Here is an 18,816-nt window from a genome sequence, read left to right as displayed (position 1 = left end):
TAAGCATTCTGACAATCGCCAATAAAAAGAATAATGGACTTACTTTAATATCGCTTCAAATGGATTTGTTTTACTTGCATTTTGCTTATTTCTGAAATATCATTTGTTAATAAAGATCTGTAAATGCTAATTAAACTGATATTAGTTTATAATTTTTATTAAATTTATTAAGAAAATTAATTTTCATGAAAATAAGTAAAACAAGTAAAGAATTTATTTTATTAATATAAAACATTTTTGTACTTTAATATATTTTTAAGTTTAAAAAGTACAAAATCTCAACTACCTGATTTATGTACTATTAGAAAATGGAAATATAATTATTCTCAATAAATAAGCAATACAGTAAGTAGATACAAAAATTTTGTACACACTTGTAAGGATTATTACAAAATTTAAACAATTTTGAATCATTGATTTTCAAAATTATAGATGGTAATGTTTCATGACAATAAGTTAAAAATCTTTATTAGATAATTATGACAGATATATTAATAAAAAGAATTACTAAATCAGTAATTCATATAGATAAAATTAAAGCAAATGATCTTGCTGAAATTATCAGGCTGCTTTTGGTCTGTTAATAATTAATACAGTGGTACCTCAGGTTACAAACGCCCCAGCATACGAAATTTTCAGGATACGACATGAAATTCGAACATATTTTTGCTCCACGATACGAACAAAAACTCACCATACGACGTTACATTAGTTCGCATTTTTCATTTGTTTTTCTTACTACAGTTATTTTTTTTTTAATGTATTACTTGGCTTTAATTTGAGTATGTTTTTCGCGTTGGAACGAATTATTTGGTTTTACATGTAATCGTATGGGAAAATATGATCCACCTTACGACATTTTCATAATACGATCTCAGTTTCGGAACGGATTAATTTCGTATCCTGAGGTACCACTGTACTTAACCAACTATCTCTAGTAGAATTTCAGCAAGATCATTTGGCTTAATTAAAATCAGGTTATGAGGAGTTGTTTATATATACATGTAGATAATATAACTCTTTCTAACCTGTTACCGGTGCATCTACTAACTCTTAACGATCCAAAACAAACCAAAACTAACGTTTTCAAACATTTTTGGTTTGTTTTAGATCGTTAAGAGTTAGTAGACGCACTGGTAACAGGTTAGAAAGAGTTATATTACTATTCTCCAGTGTTGTGGTAAAGATGTATATACATGTAGATAAAATTTAGTTATGCTCTGAATTCTGAATTAATCATTTCAATACTTATAACATTTATTAATTTTTAATTTGACATTATTTATTACTTTAATATTAATAATTATATTAAAAATATATACAGTAACAGTAGCATAAGTCGGGGTATAATTTCGCAATTTGTGTAAAATCCAAGTCGGATGTATGTAAGCTAATAAATGTTCTTGTTAATCTTATCTTGTCTTTTGATTCATTCACGGTTACAAGAAATCACCACAGAGTTTCTCAAGTCTCCATAGATATAACAAACACAGAAATCAATAACACAAAATAAATTTTAGCTGTGTGTCGATTCCGCACGACACGTCCGAACATGTAAACGGAACAATAGTGTGGACGGAAGTGAGTAATCAAGAGTTGTGTGGCGCTCAAACAAAAGACGAAATCGATGAGATTTGAAAATCGCATAACTCTGGGTTCGCGTAAGTCGAGGTATTACTGTATAAGAGGGAGTATCAATAAGTAGTGGCAGCCATTTTTTTCTTGAATAATACTTCAACAGAATATATTTTGAGGTATATATTTTATAATGTGGACTTTTAGCTAAAATTTTAATCAAATCTCTGAGTCATTGACAGCATGGCACCTTCCAGATAGGTGATCAAAAACACTGACTGTGAATATCAACATCAACTTCTTATGAGAAGCATAGAATAATTCATTTCTTGTGGTCTCAAGAAAAGAGTGGTGTCCAATTCATCAGGAAATGAAGCATATATATCAGTGTTTCTCAACAGGGGTGATATCGCCCCATGTGGGCATTTTTCCATGTTGAGGGAGCAATTAGTAACAATTTATATTTTGGGGACAAAAACAATTTTCTGGGCAATATAGTAAAACATTATATTAAGAATAATTAGATATTTTATTCGTTATATCGTACAATAATTAAACAAATAACATTATACTAGTCACTAGTCTATTTAATGCAGTACGAATTTGGCATTAACCTTGGCCCTCGGCATCGGAATTTTGAAGTGAAGGGGGCAACGATTCGTTAAGAGGTTGAGAAACACTGATATATATATATAGTGAGGACTGAATGGAAGAGAAAAATATGCAGAGATAATGCAAATTCTTCACACAGGACTGTAAAGGTTTGGGAAACAAACCTTGTTCTGAAAGGCACTGAACTCCCACAATAGACAAAACATTGTATGCATAGATACACTGGTGAAACAAGATCAGCAAGTGACAACTGTGTTTATTGCAGATGAAGTAGATATTTCTTATTAAACAGTACAGAATATTCTGCAGGAGTCTTGAGTAACAGAAGATTTTAGCATGATGGATTCCCAAATACCTGGATGATAGGGGGGAAGTCTGCTCAGATGACATCACGCTTGGAAAACCCAACCCATTAACCAGGAGGAAGAGCAAGCACTCCTTTGATGACATTGTTACAGGTGATGAGTTAGGGCAGCGTTTCTCAAACTTTTTGCTCACATGACCCAATATATTTATTTGTAATAATTCCACAACCAAAATGTGTACAATATGAACTTTAATAACCTGGTAAATTGGAATCACTGTATATTATGTAAAATAAAATTTTGCATTATTGATAATAGCTTCTGCATGTGAAATGTAACATTGAATACGTTTCTATTAAAGAGTGGTTCACACCAATTTCAACTGGTAACAAATAAATTTCAATACTAAAAACTGAAATTGAAGTAAGTTAACTATTAAAAAATAAGACTGACACCAGTAGATAAAACAGATTGTTTCAAAATTATTCAGGAGTCTACTTTACTTTAAAAAATATTACAGGTTTTTTTTATAAACTTAATGAACCCTTTTTCTGTAATATGTACTTTTTAGAGTGTAAAATTTTGTCAATTTCATTTTGTATATACAGTCGATCCCCCTATAATGTGGGTTCCTATAACGAAAATTCCTATAACGTAGCGAAAAAATTGTAGCTGTATTCGTATAAAGTGACTCGTAAAACGTTGTTGCCGACTCCTGTCGCGACAAGATTGATCGAATCTGGACCAATAGTGGATGAGCAGCCAAACTACTTTCCGCCGCAACCCAGCGCCATGCTACGGAGAGTTTAGGCGGCTAAATTGAGTTTGCTATCGTCTGTACAGCATTATATATATATTATATATAAATTAGGTACTGTACATATAATTATATATTAATTATATATAAATTAGGTACTGTATATATAATTATATATTAACTTAATTTATTGTAACTTTATTATAATTATATATATGCTTTCTGCCGCCTGGCAACACGCTACGGAGATTTTAGGCTAGTAAGTTGAGTTTATTATCGTCTGTACAGTATGTAAATTAGGTACCGTAAGTCTAATACAGCACTAATTTTATACATTTCTTGTGAAAGAAACACTTCTTATTCAACGGCCATAAAAATTATTTATATTAATGATGTCTCCAAAGGTCAAGTTATTTTTCTGTGAAAAATTCGTTAACAGAAATCGCGGCCGCTGTTTCGTGTGCTGTTCCGCGACGAAAACAAGCTTGAGCAACGGCGCAGTCGAACGGTGCACACTCGGTAAGTAATCCTACAATTTTTTGTTTATAGCATAGTTTATACAGATTATTCCCAAAAAATTATACGTGTTTTGGAAATGTTGAGTCGAATTAGTCTAGAATCGGTTAATTTTATAGAAGAAAACCTTTCAAACAGCCTTAGTCCATAAGCTTCACATGTGTCGGGCTGCGATTGGCTCATGTATTTAATGATTCCTACAACGCAAAATTCGAATAACGTGGAACGTACCTAAGCGTTATAGGGGGTGTACTGTATACACAAAAATCATTTATTGATCCACTTGTGCCAAAATTCATCTGTTATTTACTTTTTAAAATTTATTGTTATATATTGTCATACATAACAATAAATAGTTTGAATAAATAAGGAAATATTTTCCAAAACCATTGCAACTTAAATAGTTTTATGCCTACAATTTTACATAAAATATTTATTTTGATGTTATTCAAAATAGAAAAGTGAAACCAATTTTCATATATACACATTCTATAATCTTAATTTTATTACTAAATGACAATAACAATTATAAGAAAAAAAGTTAAAATTTTCAGTGCTTAACAGATGCATGTATTATTCTTAGTTCTTAGAGGATATTTCAATAATACAAGTATTATAAGTATTTCTGTGGAAGGTAGTATCATTTTGCAACTCATTAAAATTTTAACACAACCCAATATTGGGTTGCGACCCATAGTTTGAAAAACATTGTTCTAAGGTTCAACATAATACACCAGAGACCAAACAGCATAGCATGGTCTGAAAGTCACCAAAACCATAAAAGTTCCATGTTGCCCCCTCTAGGCCAGAAAGATCATGCTGACATTCTTCTGGATAATAAAGGCCCATTTCTTGCAAATTTTCTGTCATGAGGCAACATTGTCAACACTGCCATATACAGTATTGTGATGTTCTGTCATGGCTATGTGCAGGAATTCATCACAAGTGGCTGGATCAGAAATTAGATGAAATCACCATTCTGTACGATAATGCAAAGCCTCACACCGCAAATGCAATTGTCAGCAAAATCCAGAGGTGAGATATGAAAATTTTACATCTTTACCATACAGCCCTGATCTCACCACACCCAGCAACTATTACATCTTTGGGCTATTAAAGAAATTCTGGTAAAAATTTCAGTGATACTGAGGACATTAACAAAGAAGTTGTCAATTCATTCCATATGAAACCAGCAGGATTCTACAAAGATGGCATAGACAAGCTGTTTCTTGCCTTATTCTATCTTAAAATAATGCAGAATGCACACACCTATTGTAATTTTTTTTCATTGTTTGAAGTATCATCGCAAACACTATTGAACAATTTACAAATTATTTTAAGTTTTTTGATGCCAGAAAATCATATTCCTTGATCTTAGTCATTACATTTGATAATGTGACATCACTGTTTTGATAAAGTTATAATGGAACCAATAAATGTATATTATAACATAGGTTTATAATATAAAGTTTGTGCACAACATATTTTGTTATAAAAATGTCTGTTCTAACTTTATGCATAATGTACAGTACAGTACAGTCCAGTATAAGCATAAGAAAAGTTTCACATTAGAAGTTTATTTTATAAAATTGCAAAACCAATCATATTTGATCCTTTATTGACATCAATCCATTGTCATCATTATGCAAGCTCACATAAGAAAGCACTTGGTGTTTGTCAGCCATATTGTTTTTGATTTGGCACGTGTTTGCAATCTTGGTTTTAGTTATAGTCTGTTGTTATTTAATTGTTAATGTAACAATATAATCTTTGATATCTCCAGTTGAAAACAAAGCAAACACTTCAATGTTTATTATATTTTTACAATGTAATGGTTTGGATGTGCAAATGCCATCTAACGTTAAGTGTTTATAATTATAATGTCCAATAAATATAACATAAAATATGTCATGTGCAAACTCTGTAATGAAAGACTTTGCTTAAACTTATTATGTTATGACTGGTTTACAGATAATTTTTTTAAAGTTATAATGTTTAAAAAAAGCATTTTATAACAACAAATGTCAGTGCATAAACTTGCTAATAACACTTGAATTTGCCTAAAAATGTTACTTGTTTTGCTCCTTATAAAAAATCATTTTATATTTTGATGTCAAATATTGTTTTAATTTACAAAACATATATTTTCGATTTACAAATAAAGTACATTATCTGATAATACAGTCAAACCTGTTTTCAAACATAATTCATTTCTAAAAGTTGTTCTAAAGCCAAAACAAATTTTCCTATAAGAAACAATATAAAACAGATTAATCTGTTCCTGACCCCCAAAATAAAGCCCTTTTAGCTGTTTTTCATGCATAAAAATGCTTACAAATGCAATGTAATATTATACATAATATAATACTATATTATATATAATAAATTTTTGCTATTTAATTTCACTTAAGCACCTTTAAACACAAATTCTTGGATGCTATTTACATTATGTGAATGTCAATTAATGTAGTTTTTATTAATTAATTTGATTTAAATTTAACTGTGGCACATACTGAAAAATAGTAGTAGTATCTTTTCAACATGCACATTGAAATCTAAGTTAAATAGCCACATCATCAATGATTTGTGTTGTGACATCTAACAATGTGGCGATCTCAGTGCCACTAAGACTAAGACTCCACTACCGTAAAAATCCCTCGCCGTAAAAGCTTTTAATCACGTGACCTATTTGCATTTGCGCTCGGATTACGGTGGAGGTCCGGCTAGCGCAAAGTTTTTACGGCGATGGTGCTGCCCCAAGTGTCGAAAGTAAATACTTCTTCGCACATGAATTGGTAGAAATGGAAGACGGTTGTATATGTGATATATCGATATAAAGACAATGATTATATTCTACGAGTTTTTTCTGTACTATAATTACAAATATAGTAAAAATAATATCTTTACTTTCATCATATACTAACTTTTATTATCGTATTATTAAGATAATATACAGCATATAAGCTTAGCTTTTTTATTATATACTCCTCTAAATTGAAGGATTTCCTTTGGTATCCATTATTATAATCAGGTTACCTCTTGTCGTAGATACAGGAATACTTTCGGATGTTTTTGATAAATTCGTCCGGATCTATTCTAGAGCAGCCATGAGGGAATGTACACAAAAGCTCGTTTTCCGCCATTTTAGCTCCGTGTCGCGATGACCTAGATTTCACTGACTTCTGATTGGTGGAAGGTACCTCTTTACGGCCGTATTGGCATCAAAAGTTGAACACTGCTCAACTCGCTTTTACACTGGTTTTACGACCTGCTCAGGTGTAAAATATCAGGATCACGCGATTAAAAGCTTTTACAGCGAGGAGTTTTTACGCCGTTTTTATGGTAGTGGAGTCTTAGCCTAACTTCTGAATCAGTAGTTCTGTCATTGATTGGTTGGGCCATTAACACAGGAAGTATAAGGAGTTGGTCATCTGTCTCTCTCTAATCTGTGGTCAGCTCTTGCAGAGTAACTTGTTCAGCAACAGAGTTATTGTATGGAAACCAGGACAATTGAAAGTTTGAAATTCTGTTTGTGAACAGATTTATTCAAAAATGAGTCATTCAAAAATCAAGGTGGTTTGACTGTATATTGTTGTAATATAAAGTTATGAATCCAATTATTTTATACTAACTGATATTAAGATTTGAATATAAACAGTACAAACATTTTATTAATATATTTGATTCATTAGAGAGGTTGAAGCGCACGTTTTAAACATGTAAACGTGTACGTGTGACGTTCGGCGCCGCTTTCCCGTAAGCCTAAAAGTTTGACAATGGTGTTTGGATAGTCGGTGGAATCACGCTCGACATCCCAAACACCATCGTCAAACTTTTAGGCTTACGGGAAAGCGGCGCCGAACGTCACACGTACACGTTTACACGTTTAAAACGTGCGCCTCAACCTCTCTATTCAGTTAAAAATTTGAAAACAGTCAAAAAACTTTTAACCATCATCCAACAGAAGATTGTTGCTCTTCTCTTTAATGTTCATTACTGCAATTTACTTTTTTAGATAGGCAAAGAAACACTTGTTTATAATACATACAAATTAATTAATCGAATATACAAGATTAATGGGTGTAATAGTAATTTGTGAATGACTTACAGAAACAGTCAAATGTTGTTTATCTTCTATATTTGCTATTTTATGTATTAAATTATTTTTTTTAGCTTAGAGTTTAGAAGACAATTAAATTAATAACATATTTATTTTACATTTTCTAAAAGTTATTAATATGCATTAATTTGTTCTATTTATATTTGCATATCAACCTTTTTTCAGTGCAAATTTATATAATAATTTTGTATATTTAAAGTAAAAAAAATCTTATAGGAAATATATAAAATACAAGATTCCGATAAGTGAAATTATTCAAATTTTAATAAAACACTTCACTGACCTATTTAGAAGACTCAATATATTTCAATAGAAGATACATAATGCTTGTAATGTAAATCAGTAATTTTTCTAAACTAAAATAAACTTTAGAAAGTATTCAAAAAAATTGGAATCGGGAGAAATTTTAGTGTCATCCCATCACTAGTTAAAAATTAACATTTTTAAGATGTTTTAACTACTTGGAAAAGTTTAGTTTTTTTTTTAGCAAAATATGCCAAAAAATTGTCTCTAAATCTAAATTCTTGTATCACTTTAGCAAAAAACTAGCAACAGCTTAAACCCTGACTTTACATATAATTAAAAATCATAATAAACTTTACTAAAAAAATCCATTAATAATCATCAAGTATAAATAATATAAAACAAAAATCTTACCCAAAGAAGCATATAATTCACTAAAATTTGTAAGATGATCTCTGAATTCAGTAGCTGTGGACATGGCTAACAGTAAGCGGCTTTTTCTTCCTGCAGCCCCAACCTATATATTATAATTATTAACAACATTTCTATTAACATTAAGTTATTTAAAATTTTGCAATACTTAGTTTTATTTAACATTCTAAAAATGTAAAATTAAATTAAATTAAATTCTCAATTGTCAAAAAAATAATTAAACTTTGTACAATAAAATATCTAACTTATTACTATTCAAAAAACACAATTTTACACTATTTATATATAAATAAACAGTTTTTTTTTGTAAGTTTTAAATTTTAAGTAAAAATTTTTACATTACATTCAAATGTTTATCTTTTAAACATAACTGAGAATTAATTAAACACAGAAATCATCTAAATCTACCAGCTTATAATTAAGTGATAAAATGATTCAAGAAACTAAACTACAATAAATATACTGTCATCTGTTGAAAACTATAATTCTAATTTACTAATCATTAATTAATTAAAGTTTTAATACAACTATAAAAACATTTATTTGAAAAAGATTTGAACTCTGTTCTACCTTGACATAAAAATGCAAATTTGGTAATGTGTAACCATTTTGATTACATTCTAAAATTAATATATACAACTGGATCAACTTTTTTTTAGTAGTATAATTTACACATGTAAGAATTTCAAATACTACTCAATATAGTTTTTACTCATGACTAAAACTTAATTTAAATTTATTAAACTTTTTAATACTCGCAAGTCGTTAAATTAGTTAACTTATTATCTGCTGAATTTCAAAACTTTTATAGAAGTTATTTATTTTTTGTGAAAAATTTATTAAATTATAGTTGTCCAAGAAAAAATAAGAATTAAAATATATATTTAACCATTATTATTTACTGGCATGCTGAACATTCTGAACCAACTATGTGATGTATGAATGTTTAAGTCTGAACAACAACAAGAAGAAAGACTACTGATAAACAACTACTACTATCAAAATTTTTTATAATTAAACATTTTAAAAATAAAAACAAACAAAACTGCTTGTATTTGTTAGTAAAACAATCAGTTTTACTAACAAATACAAGCAGTTTTGATAGTTTCCGGATAAAAAGTATTGTTTTAAACCTAATGTTATATACTTTTTTTATACGAGTATGTGAAATGTAATACATCTATTTAAGTATTACATTAAGTATTTCTTTAATGTTTTCTCACCAAAAACCTTATTTTAAGTCTGCTTCAGGTCAAACTTTTCACTCTATTTTGGAATTTTAAGAGCGATATAAAATTTCAAACTTTGGAACGAATAATGGTGAAGTTCAAAATCATGTTTCATGTTCTTAGTGTAACTATTCACATATTTAAATCAATGTTATACAGATATTTATGAAGATTATTAAACAGATTATTATATAAATTTATGTAGGTTATAAATATAAATTCATAAATATCTACATAACATTGATTTAAATATGTAAATATTTGTACTAAAAACAGCAAACATGATTTTGAACTTCTTCATTCATTCCAAAGTTTGAAATTTTATATCGCTCTTCTTAAAATTCCAAAACAGAGTGAAAAGTTTGACCTGAAGCAACCTATAATTAGGTTTAAAACATTTGTCACGTCCACATTAAAAATTAAACTCCTGCTGGTGTTAAGGTTTTTGGTGATTCGACTAATGCTTTCTGATACGTCACATAGATATTACAGTAAAATGTCTTTTTTTAATTTTTAAGACAGACATTTATTTTAACAATTTTTATATTCTGTCACAGTCTTCCAATTGCATAGAATTTTTGCTATTCTTTTACAATTAATGGCTAATGACAAATATGCAATAAACAAACTAATCAATATTTTTTTGATGGCACTTTTTCTGAACGATGATCTAAAAGATGTTAATATTTAACACTTCTTTGTAACACTTAGTTTATTTAAATACCTGTTAAAATTGTCAGAAACATTACTGTTGAGAAGTATCATGAAATACACAAACAGAACTTTCCGTGTAATCTAACATATCTATAGATCATTTTCACACACAAAAAAATGTTTTCCATTCGTATCTGTATCAATTCAAAAGTACATTAGAAAGTAATAGAACAAATACTCAAGTTAATATTTTTTAATACTTACTGATCATATTATCTAGTTAGGCAAAATTTTTATAAAATTTAATTTTATAAAGCTAAAATTTTAGTTCTATGTTATTAAATATAGACATTCAAAAAATACTCGAAATCAGAATCTAGTCTTTTTCTAACAGATATGACAAAGGTTATAAACATTTAAAATGATATTGCAGACTACATATTAATATTTTTATGATTTTTATAATAATGAAAAGAAACTTCAAATTTAAAAGAGCAGCTCTTAAAAAAAAATAATAATAAAATAATTCAACACAACTTATATTCTATTAAATTAAAATTATAAAAGTGTCCTGATTAACCAAGATCCATTTAACTGAGGTTACACATTATCAAATATAAGAGAGTACTTTGTCAACAAAACCAAGAAAAAATAATACAGAGCAATTTGTTACTACACACAGCTATACAATGGATGGTACTAAAATGGAGTTCTAAGTATTAAAAAGAATTTATTCTGGTAATTTCTCACGGCAAAAAAAATTTTACAAATATAAAAAATACAAAAAGAAATCAAAGAAATTTTAATTGTATTCATCAATAATCTTTAATTCTATGACAACATTCTTGTCTTTTGCTGATCATTTTGTTCCAAACTGAAAATTATTATTCTATGCACTGTAAGTTCATAAATTAAAATTTGCTGTAAAAGTGAGAAAGATGTTTTATATTTTAAAAATTATTAAAGTATATTAAAAAAATATATATATACAAAAAATTCTCTAACAAATTTGAGGAAACCAATATTTTGAGCATTTGATGTAAAAAAATTTCTGTATGTGGAGAATAACAACAAATTATTATTTTTTTTAAATTTATAAAATTTAAATAAATATAGCAAAGTAGACATCTCATCCTCAGTGGTACCACCACACCATCTCTTGCTGTATCTGCGTAAGCATACCAGTAAATCCCACTGAATACAGTGCAACACCTTCTACTAGACCTTATGCACCATACTCATAAAGGTTACACCAGTAGATATGCACTTACAGGTATAAAATGTACCACCCAAATACAGAGTGCTATGCACTCCATATATGCACTGCTGCAATACCTTGTGCCTTCCCCAAGCAGGAGGGGACACCTTAAAAACCTGTAATAAAACCTATATATACCTATATAAAATTAAAACCTATATATAATATAAAACCTTGTATATATATATATATATATATAAAACCCTTATAACTAGGTTAAAACCATGTATAACTAAACCTATATATCATAAAAACCAGTGCATCCAGACCTACACCATAAAACCTAAGTAAAACNAGTCTTTTCATTCCAACATATCTAGCATTGCTAACATAGCTACATATCGTCTCCTTCTTCTTTATTGAAAGCCTTATATATCTCTAAAGCTTGAATAGAGAAGAAGACATATAGCTTATATATATATATATATATAATATATATATGAACCTTAAAATACTATACAATAAAGTATAGTAGAACCCCATAAAACTTTAACTTTTAACCAGGGCTGTGGAGTCGCGTAAAAATCTACCGACTCCAACTCCGACTCTTCCTGACTATCCGACTCCAACTCTGACCAGGGGTGGACATGTTACCGAAAGAGACCCATAAATTCTGATGTCATCACGTGACCTCAGAATAAAACATTCAATAAATAGAGTTCTAATAAAGATAGAGTGTAGAAACTTTTTATTCCAAAGCTAAAAGACTCCTCTAAGTAATATATAAATATGTATTCAATAATTTTTACTTTTCCAGCTGTTATATATAACAGAGGAAAAGTGTAGCTCTCAGTCAAAAAATGACTCCTCCCAAATTTTTACATTTTTGGACTCGGGACACTGAAATTTCAAGATATGCAGAAGATTCGAGGCTTTTTCTATGTGTGTGTATGCTAGACTGTGTGTGGGGAGCATGATTTTGTTCACCCTGTTTGAAGCCTAATAATTTTTGTGGTCAGAGTGGTCAAAATCGGAGTCAGATGGTTTAACATAGGAGTTAGTTATTAAGCATCAAAGTGGTTGAACTAAATCACGTCCACATATACGTTCTAACGTCTTAGGCGAGAACATCTTAACGGGTTTTACTGTACTATTATAAAATGGCAAAAGAGCTTACTTTGAAGCTAGAAATGAGTTTTATTTTCTTAAAGTTTGAACGCTAATAACGAGTAAAATATTCATTAAGAGATATGGCACATGACCACTTTTATGTCTTCACCCTGTCAACCTTTAATTAAGAACCAAAATTTAATAGTATTAATGCCCCTTTATACACAAGCTACAGTGCCACATTTCGTTTCTTAAACTTTACACATTCTGAGATATTGTTTAATATCTCAGAACAGAAAATAAAGAAATTAAACAAATTAGACACCAACACACATGGGAGCGAATTTTTCCCCTTTATTGACTTTTTTGTGGGGTTCGGAAGGTCTCCAAACGTGTAGATTTGAAAAAAAAAAAAAAAAAACTTGAAGGGTCAAATTTGACACGATTCCAATACTTTTCCATTTTATATACATAACAAGTTGGTAAGTAAAAAGGAGTCGGGGTCAGCGGAATTTTTGACGACTCCGGCTAAAACACCAAAACTCCATGACTTAGTTAAAAGCAGGGCTGTGGAGTCTGAGTTAAAAACTGGGACCTTACATCATACATTAATATACCATAAAATCAGTTTATATTTATGCACTATAAAACCATCCTACATTTCAACATACCTTGTATGCACCATTACGTATATTCTTAGTATGTACTAAGTTGGTGCAGATATCACCAAATGCAATACTATGAGAGGCGTCTATATTTAAATACCCTTAAACGCCTCTGTTTCAATATTAAAAATAGAATCTATCTTATCAAAGTCAGTTAATTTTTTTTACAATAAAATTATTTTAAATTTCACTTTTAAAAATTTTATCAACAAAAGACTATTACGGTTCTTACAAATTTTAATATAAATTCTTCTATCCTGAAAAAAATCTATATTTTATAAAAAAAATGTTTAAATTTTATAAACTTAAATTTCTGATTAGCACACAAATATTTGCAAATGTATGTTAATATTAATAGAATAGGAAACAAATCTTACCTTCATCACTTAACATTACTTCTTCATCACTTCAATAGCTCCCATTTATTGAAAATATATATATCTGTAGTCTGTATGTGATAAATGCGCTTTATATGCAAGCATTTATACATTAAAGATATGACTATAAAATTTCATTAGTCCAATATTTCATGTTTGTTACTGAATCAAAAATGATCTTCTAAGCATTAGTAATATCTAATATTAGTTTGATAACATCCCTATTTTATAGATTTTTATATATTCTTCGACACACTATTTGTTATAATGATGATAATTAAATGTAAAAACAATTACAACAGTGCTTATTGGTTGCAATGCTCATACTAGTTATAAAAAAATGTTATTTATGGAAATTTTACTATTTTTGTTACAAAAAACATATACTGAAGAGGGGCTAAAGCCCAAAATGCATTTGCATTAAGAGTGGTAATAAAATATATTGAATGATATTCTTGTCTGCTTAGTCTGTCTGTCAGAAAAAATGTGGCTGTTCACATCGGGATTCAAAAAATACATTTTTTAGTTTTCTAAATTTATGATGTACGTTTGGTTTAATTGCAATTAAAACATTTGAAATTTTCAGAAATCATTCTTTTTATACTGCTTATTCATTTTCAATTTCTTCCACAAAATATATGTTTGATTACTTGAATTTCATAGCATCAATCAATATAAGAAATGCATAAGATAATTTCATATACCAAAGTTTTTAAACTTTCTATTGAAAGTCTATTATTGCAGTATACAACAGAAGATAATAAGAAATATCATCCCATTGAATTCTAGTCTGTGAAGAAGTTCATCATATTTTGATGTGAGAAATGTTTATGATTTGAACAAATATTTTTTACAGTTGTTTACTTTTACAACAAATATAACATTAAAAAAATAAAATAGAACAATAATCTTATCCTTAAGAAGTTTTTTAACATTTTGAAAAAAAATCCTAAAACCACAAGTGAATATTACAATAAATGATCTGAAATGACAACACTTTGATTTGTATTTTTGATTTAAATAAAAAAATCATACAAATGTTTTGAAATATAGTAGAGCATCGATTATCGATCAATCGAAACGTCAATTAACCGAAAACTTTCCAGTCGGCAAATTTTAATTTCTGCTAGTGATGTGGTGCTGCAATCTTCGGCTATGTCTTGAGCTACTCCAATATTATTTTTGTTGGTGTGCGTGTTTTAGTTGGCAGCACTGGTGCAACCTTGAGAGGTCACTTAAGGACGTGCCAAGATTTGAACGAATTTCAACATGGGATAGGTTAATATATTTTTTCATACATAATCGGTTATCCGAAAAATCGATTTTCCAAACAACCCCTATTGATTCAAATAATCGATGCTCTACTGCATAATTCCACAGTTTATAAAAATACATTTTATTCTTTTGTACACATTCTATTTAACTATGTATGATAAAATTGCCAATAATAAATTTGATTAAACAGACTGGTTTTTAAATCAATATATATATAAAACAAATTATATTATATTGGGTTGTTCGGAAAGTAATTTCATTTTTTCTTCCATTAAAAAAAAAAACAATATTTTATAAATAAATAAATATTTTATTGAATTATATATTGCCCATTTTGGTCAAATACCTGTTGTCATCGTTTCTGGTAGTAGCACGATTTCACATTGATAAAAGTTTTGATCATTGCTTACAAAAAACTGATCCAAGTGATTTTTGACATTGTCATTTCAAGTAAATGTCTTACAGTTAAAAAAATTTGTATAGATCGGAACAAGTAATAATCCGAGTGTGCTCGATCTGGCGAATATGGTTGGTGTGATAGCACGTCCCATCTAAGTTATAACAGTTTCTGACGAGTTACCAAACTTGAAATTTGACATTATCGTGGTAAAACACTACACCTGTTTTGTTGATCAATTCTGGCCACCTTTTCTGTTTGATGATATTACTCAACTTGTTTACTTGACGGCAGTACACTTTCGAATCAATTTGTTAAATTGTCTGGTAAAAGCTCCAAAAAAAAAAAAAATTCATTAAAATCCCACCAAAGAGAGCATCTCTCTTTAAGAATATGTGGAACCCATACATCGAGCTTTGAAACGAAACCAATTAGTTTCAAGTAATCATAAATGGTTCAATTTGACAAATTTAATCTCTTAGTGATTTCACATGTAGTTATTCGACAGTTTTCTTCAATCAGTACCTTTATTTTGTTTTCATTGGTTTCAACTGGCCAACCAGAATGTGGTGCATCTTCAATATTGAAGTTGCCAGAACGAAATTTTTAAAACCAGTTTTGGCACTGTCGTTCTGTCAATACATCATCTCCATACACGTCACACAATTTTTTTCTCGCTTGAACAGCATTCTTACCTTTTCGGTAATAAAAGAGCAAAATATGCCGAAAATGCTGCTTTCGATCTTCCATATTTGATGGAACACAAAAAATAAACAATTGCACAAAATCAAACAAAATTTTTTACAAATAAGCCTTAAAATGCTAGCTGTCAAAATATATAATGATAATACGGTTTAGAATGAAAATGGTGGGAAAAATACGACTAATCAGTCTAGTGGTAAAAAAAACGAAATTACTTTCCGAACAACCCAATAGATATTTGATATAGATATTATATTTAACTTGTCAGTGTCTCAAATCTTGCTTTTAGTAATAAGAATTATTACAGATGATTTCCTTATAAAATTGAATTCTTTTTTAATGTTTCTTTTAATTTTATAAAAAATATTTTTTATTTGATAAATTTTGTATTAACTTTTCCAAAATATTAGTACTTTCCACCAAAACTGATAATTGCTTTTGTTCTATGCAAGGTTTCTGTCCTTGCTGAGCTCATCTTAGGACATCTGCATTACCTTTTGACAGATGTATCACCCCAGTTAAACTCCCTGCCTAACACAGTCCTCAAGACAGACGGGTGCAGTTGTTGTGCGACCAAGCTTAGGGCTAGAATGGTGGGTGCAAACATCTGCTCTCTGCTTCATCAAATCAGTAAAGAAGCAATAATATATATAATAATTTCATTTACTGATCATTATAATATAGTTAATAGAAAAGAATCATCATGATTTAAAATCAAAAATTAAAGTTTTATCAAATTGTATTGAATTAAATTATTAAAATATAAAATCTAATATATACTTCCACTAAAACCAGATAAGTAAATGATCTATTATTTATTAAATAACTTAGATTAACCAATTATATTTTAAAAATCTAAATATAAATAATTTGGAGTAAAATTTTGATTTACAACTCTAATTAAACATATGATCAATTACACTATCCAAACAATCCAAAATGGATTTTCTCCACAATGATTAATTTTTATATTGTGACTATTATGCTGACAGACTCTAAAATTACACCCAACTGGTTATAACTCAAATACATCTATATTTAATGTATATGTTACATAATATATTAATCACTTGTTACTATTTAATCAAACATTAAAACTTTCACAATTATATTAAAAATAAATATGTAAAAAAAACTAAAAACATCTTCACATACATCAGTCCTGTCCAATCACCAGGAACCAAACAGTCTTGCAGATGACCTTTGTTAGAAGCTACACCTCTATAAAAGTATGCAAATTCAGTTAAAAACAATTTTTAATTGAATTAACATATATTTTTTAATTTTTGGGCTTATTACCAGTAAATGTTTTTATACTGTTACTGTATTTGCATTTTTACAGAGTCATAGTCTATAATTAAAGGTCATCTCTGAAGCAAGACTGGTTCATGGTGATTGGATAGACAGATATGTGGAGATGGTTTTAATTTTCTTCTACATATATATTCAGAAAAATTATAATACCATCTGCCATTTTTAATTGGGCTGTTCTATAGATTACTCCCAATGGAATTTCGGGACTTTGAATATACATCTGAACTCAGGGGACTGAGACAATTTCTACGGTACTGTACTTTTGGACCGGAGACGAAAGATAAGAAAGTTATCATATTTACAATTTCTTGCCTTTCACAATGCATTCTACACCATTTTAGAGTTTTCCACTAGGTGGCGTTCGACTGTTCGCACTCTTGACGGATTCCTCCCGGAGGGGAGCCACCGGCAGACCGCCCAGTGTTTAACGTCACTAGTTATTGATTCATGGTAGTTCTTGAACAAAAGAAAAAAAGGAAACGTATACTGAACTACAAGCAGCACCACCTAGTGAAAAACTAAGATGGTGTAGAATGAATTGTGAAAAACAAGAAATCATAAATATGATAACTTTCTTATTTTTCATCTCTGGTCCAAAAGTAGGATACCGTTGAACTCGTCTTGATCCCCCGAGTTAAATATATACTCAAAGTCCCGAAATTCCACCGGGAGTAATCTATACAACATCCTTTAATTGAAACAAAAATTTTATTAATATTATTAATTGATTCTATATGCTAGTATAAAATTATAAAAAGCCAACTTAGAATAAATGAGGGCATAACTGCTAATGTAACTATTTAATATAAGGATGCCAAAAGTTCAAATCTTGAGCTAAGCCATTATTTTGCTAGATATTTTTTTTTAAATTTAACTAATTAATATAAATTATTTAATAATTAATGCTGACAAAAAATGACAACTTTGATTATATAGATAAATATTTATAGGCATTCTAATCAATGAATTTTAAAGTATTTATGTGATAATTTACGAGGGACCTCACCCATGGCTGCCTACATCAGCCAAACTCCCCTCTCACTTCAGTAATTGTTTGCAATATAGACTATTCATACAAAAATTTCAATACATACATCATCATCTGTCGAATTCTAAGTGAGGATTTCATAAACTATGTTCAAATCTATTTCAAAATGCACATCCATCTCAAATTAATAGGAAAAAAACATTTTATTTGAATCACATAAAAACTTTCCTTTTTTTACAGGTATCCTCTATCAAAATTGAACATAGAACAATCTTCAAATTCCAAAACAAAAAAAAATTNTTAATAAATAAAAAAAAAAAAAAAAACATTATTTATAATACATCAAA

General features: G+C 29.0%; 1 protein-coding gene across 2 annotated transcripts in view; it reads right to left on the bottom strand.

Moving 5' to 3' along the window:
- LOC111620914 (transcriptional activator protein Pur-beta-like) overlaps window positions 1-18,816 on the bottom strand; it is a 99,063-nt gene that overhangs the window by 60,977 nt on the left and 19,270 nt on the right. For both annotated transcript variants that reach the window (XM_023362942.1, XM_023362941.1), the window contains exon 3: window positions 8,543-8,645. In XM_023362942.1, the coding sequence (XP_023218710.1) occupies window positions 8,543-8,645 (103 nt within the window). The remainder of the gene's footprint in view (window positions 1-8,542; window positions 8,646-18,816) is intronic.

The sequence above is a fragment of the Centruroides sculpturatus genome, unplaced genomic scaffold (assembly GCF_000671375.1).
Source record: "Centruroides sculpturatus isolate CEXI.00-Female unplaced genomic scaffold, Cexi_2.0 scaffold17, whole genome shotgun sequence".
NCBI classification, from domain to species: Eukaryota; Metazoa; Arthropoda; class Arachnida; order Scorpiones; family Buthidae; genus Centruroides; species Centruroides sculpturatus.
Note: the sequence above shows the minus strand (reverse complement) of the source record. Positions and strands in the feature narration are given on the sequence as shown.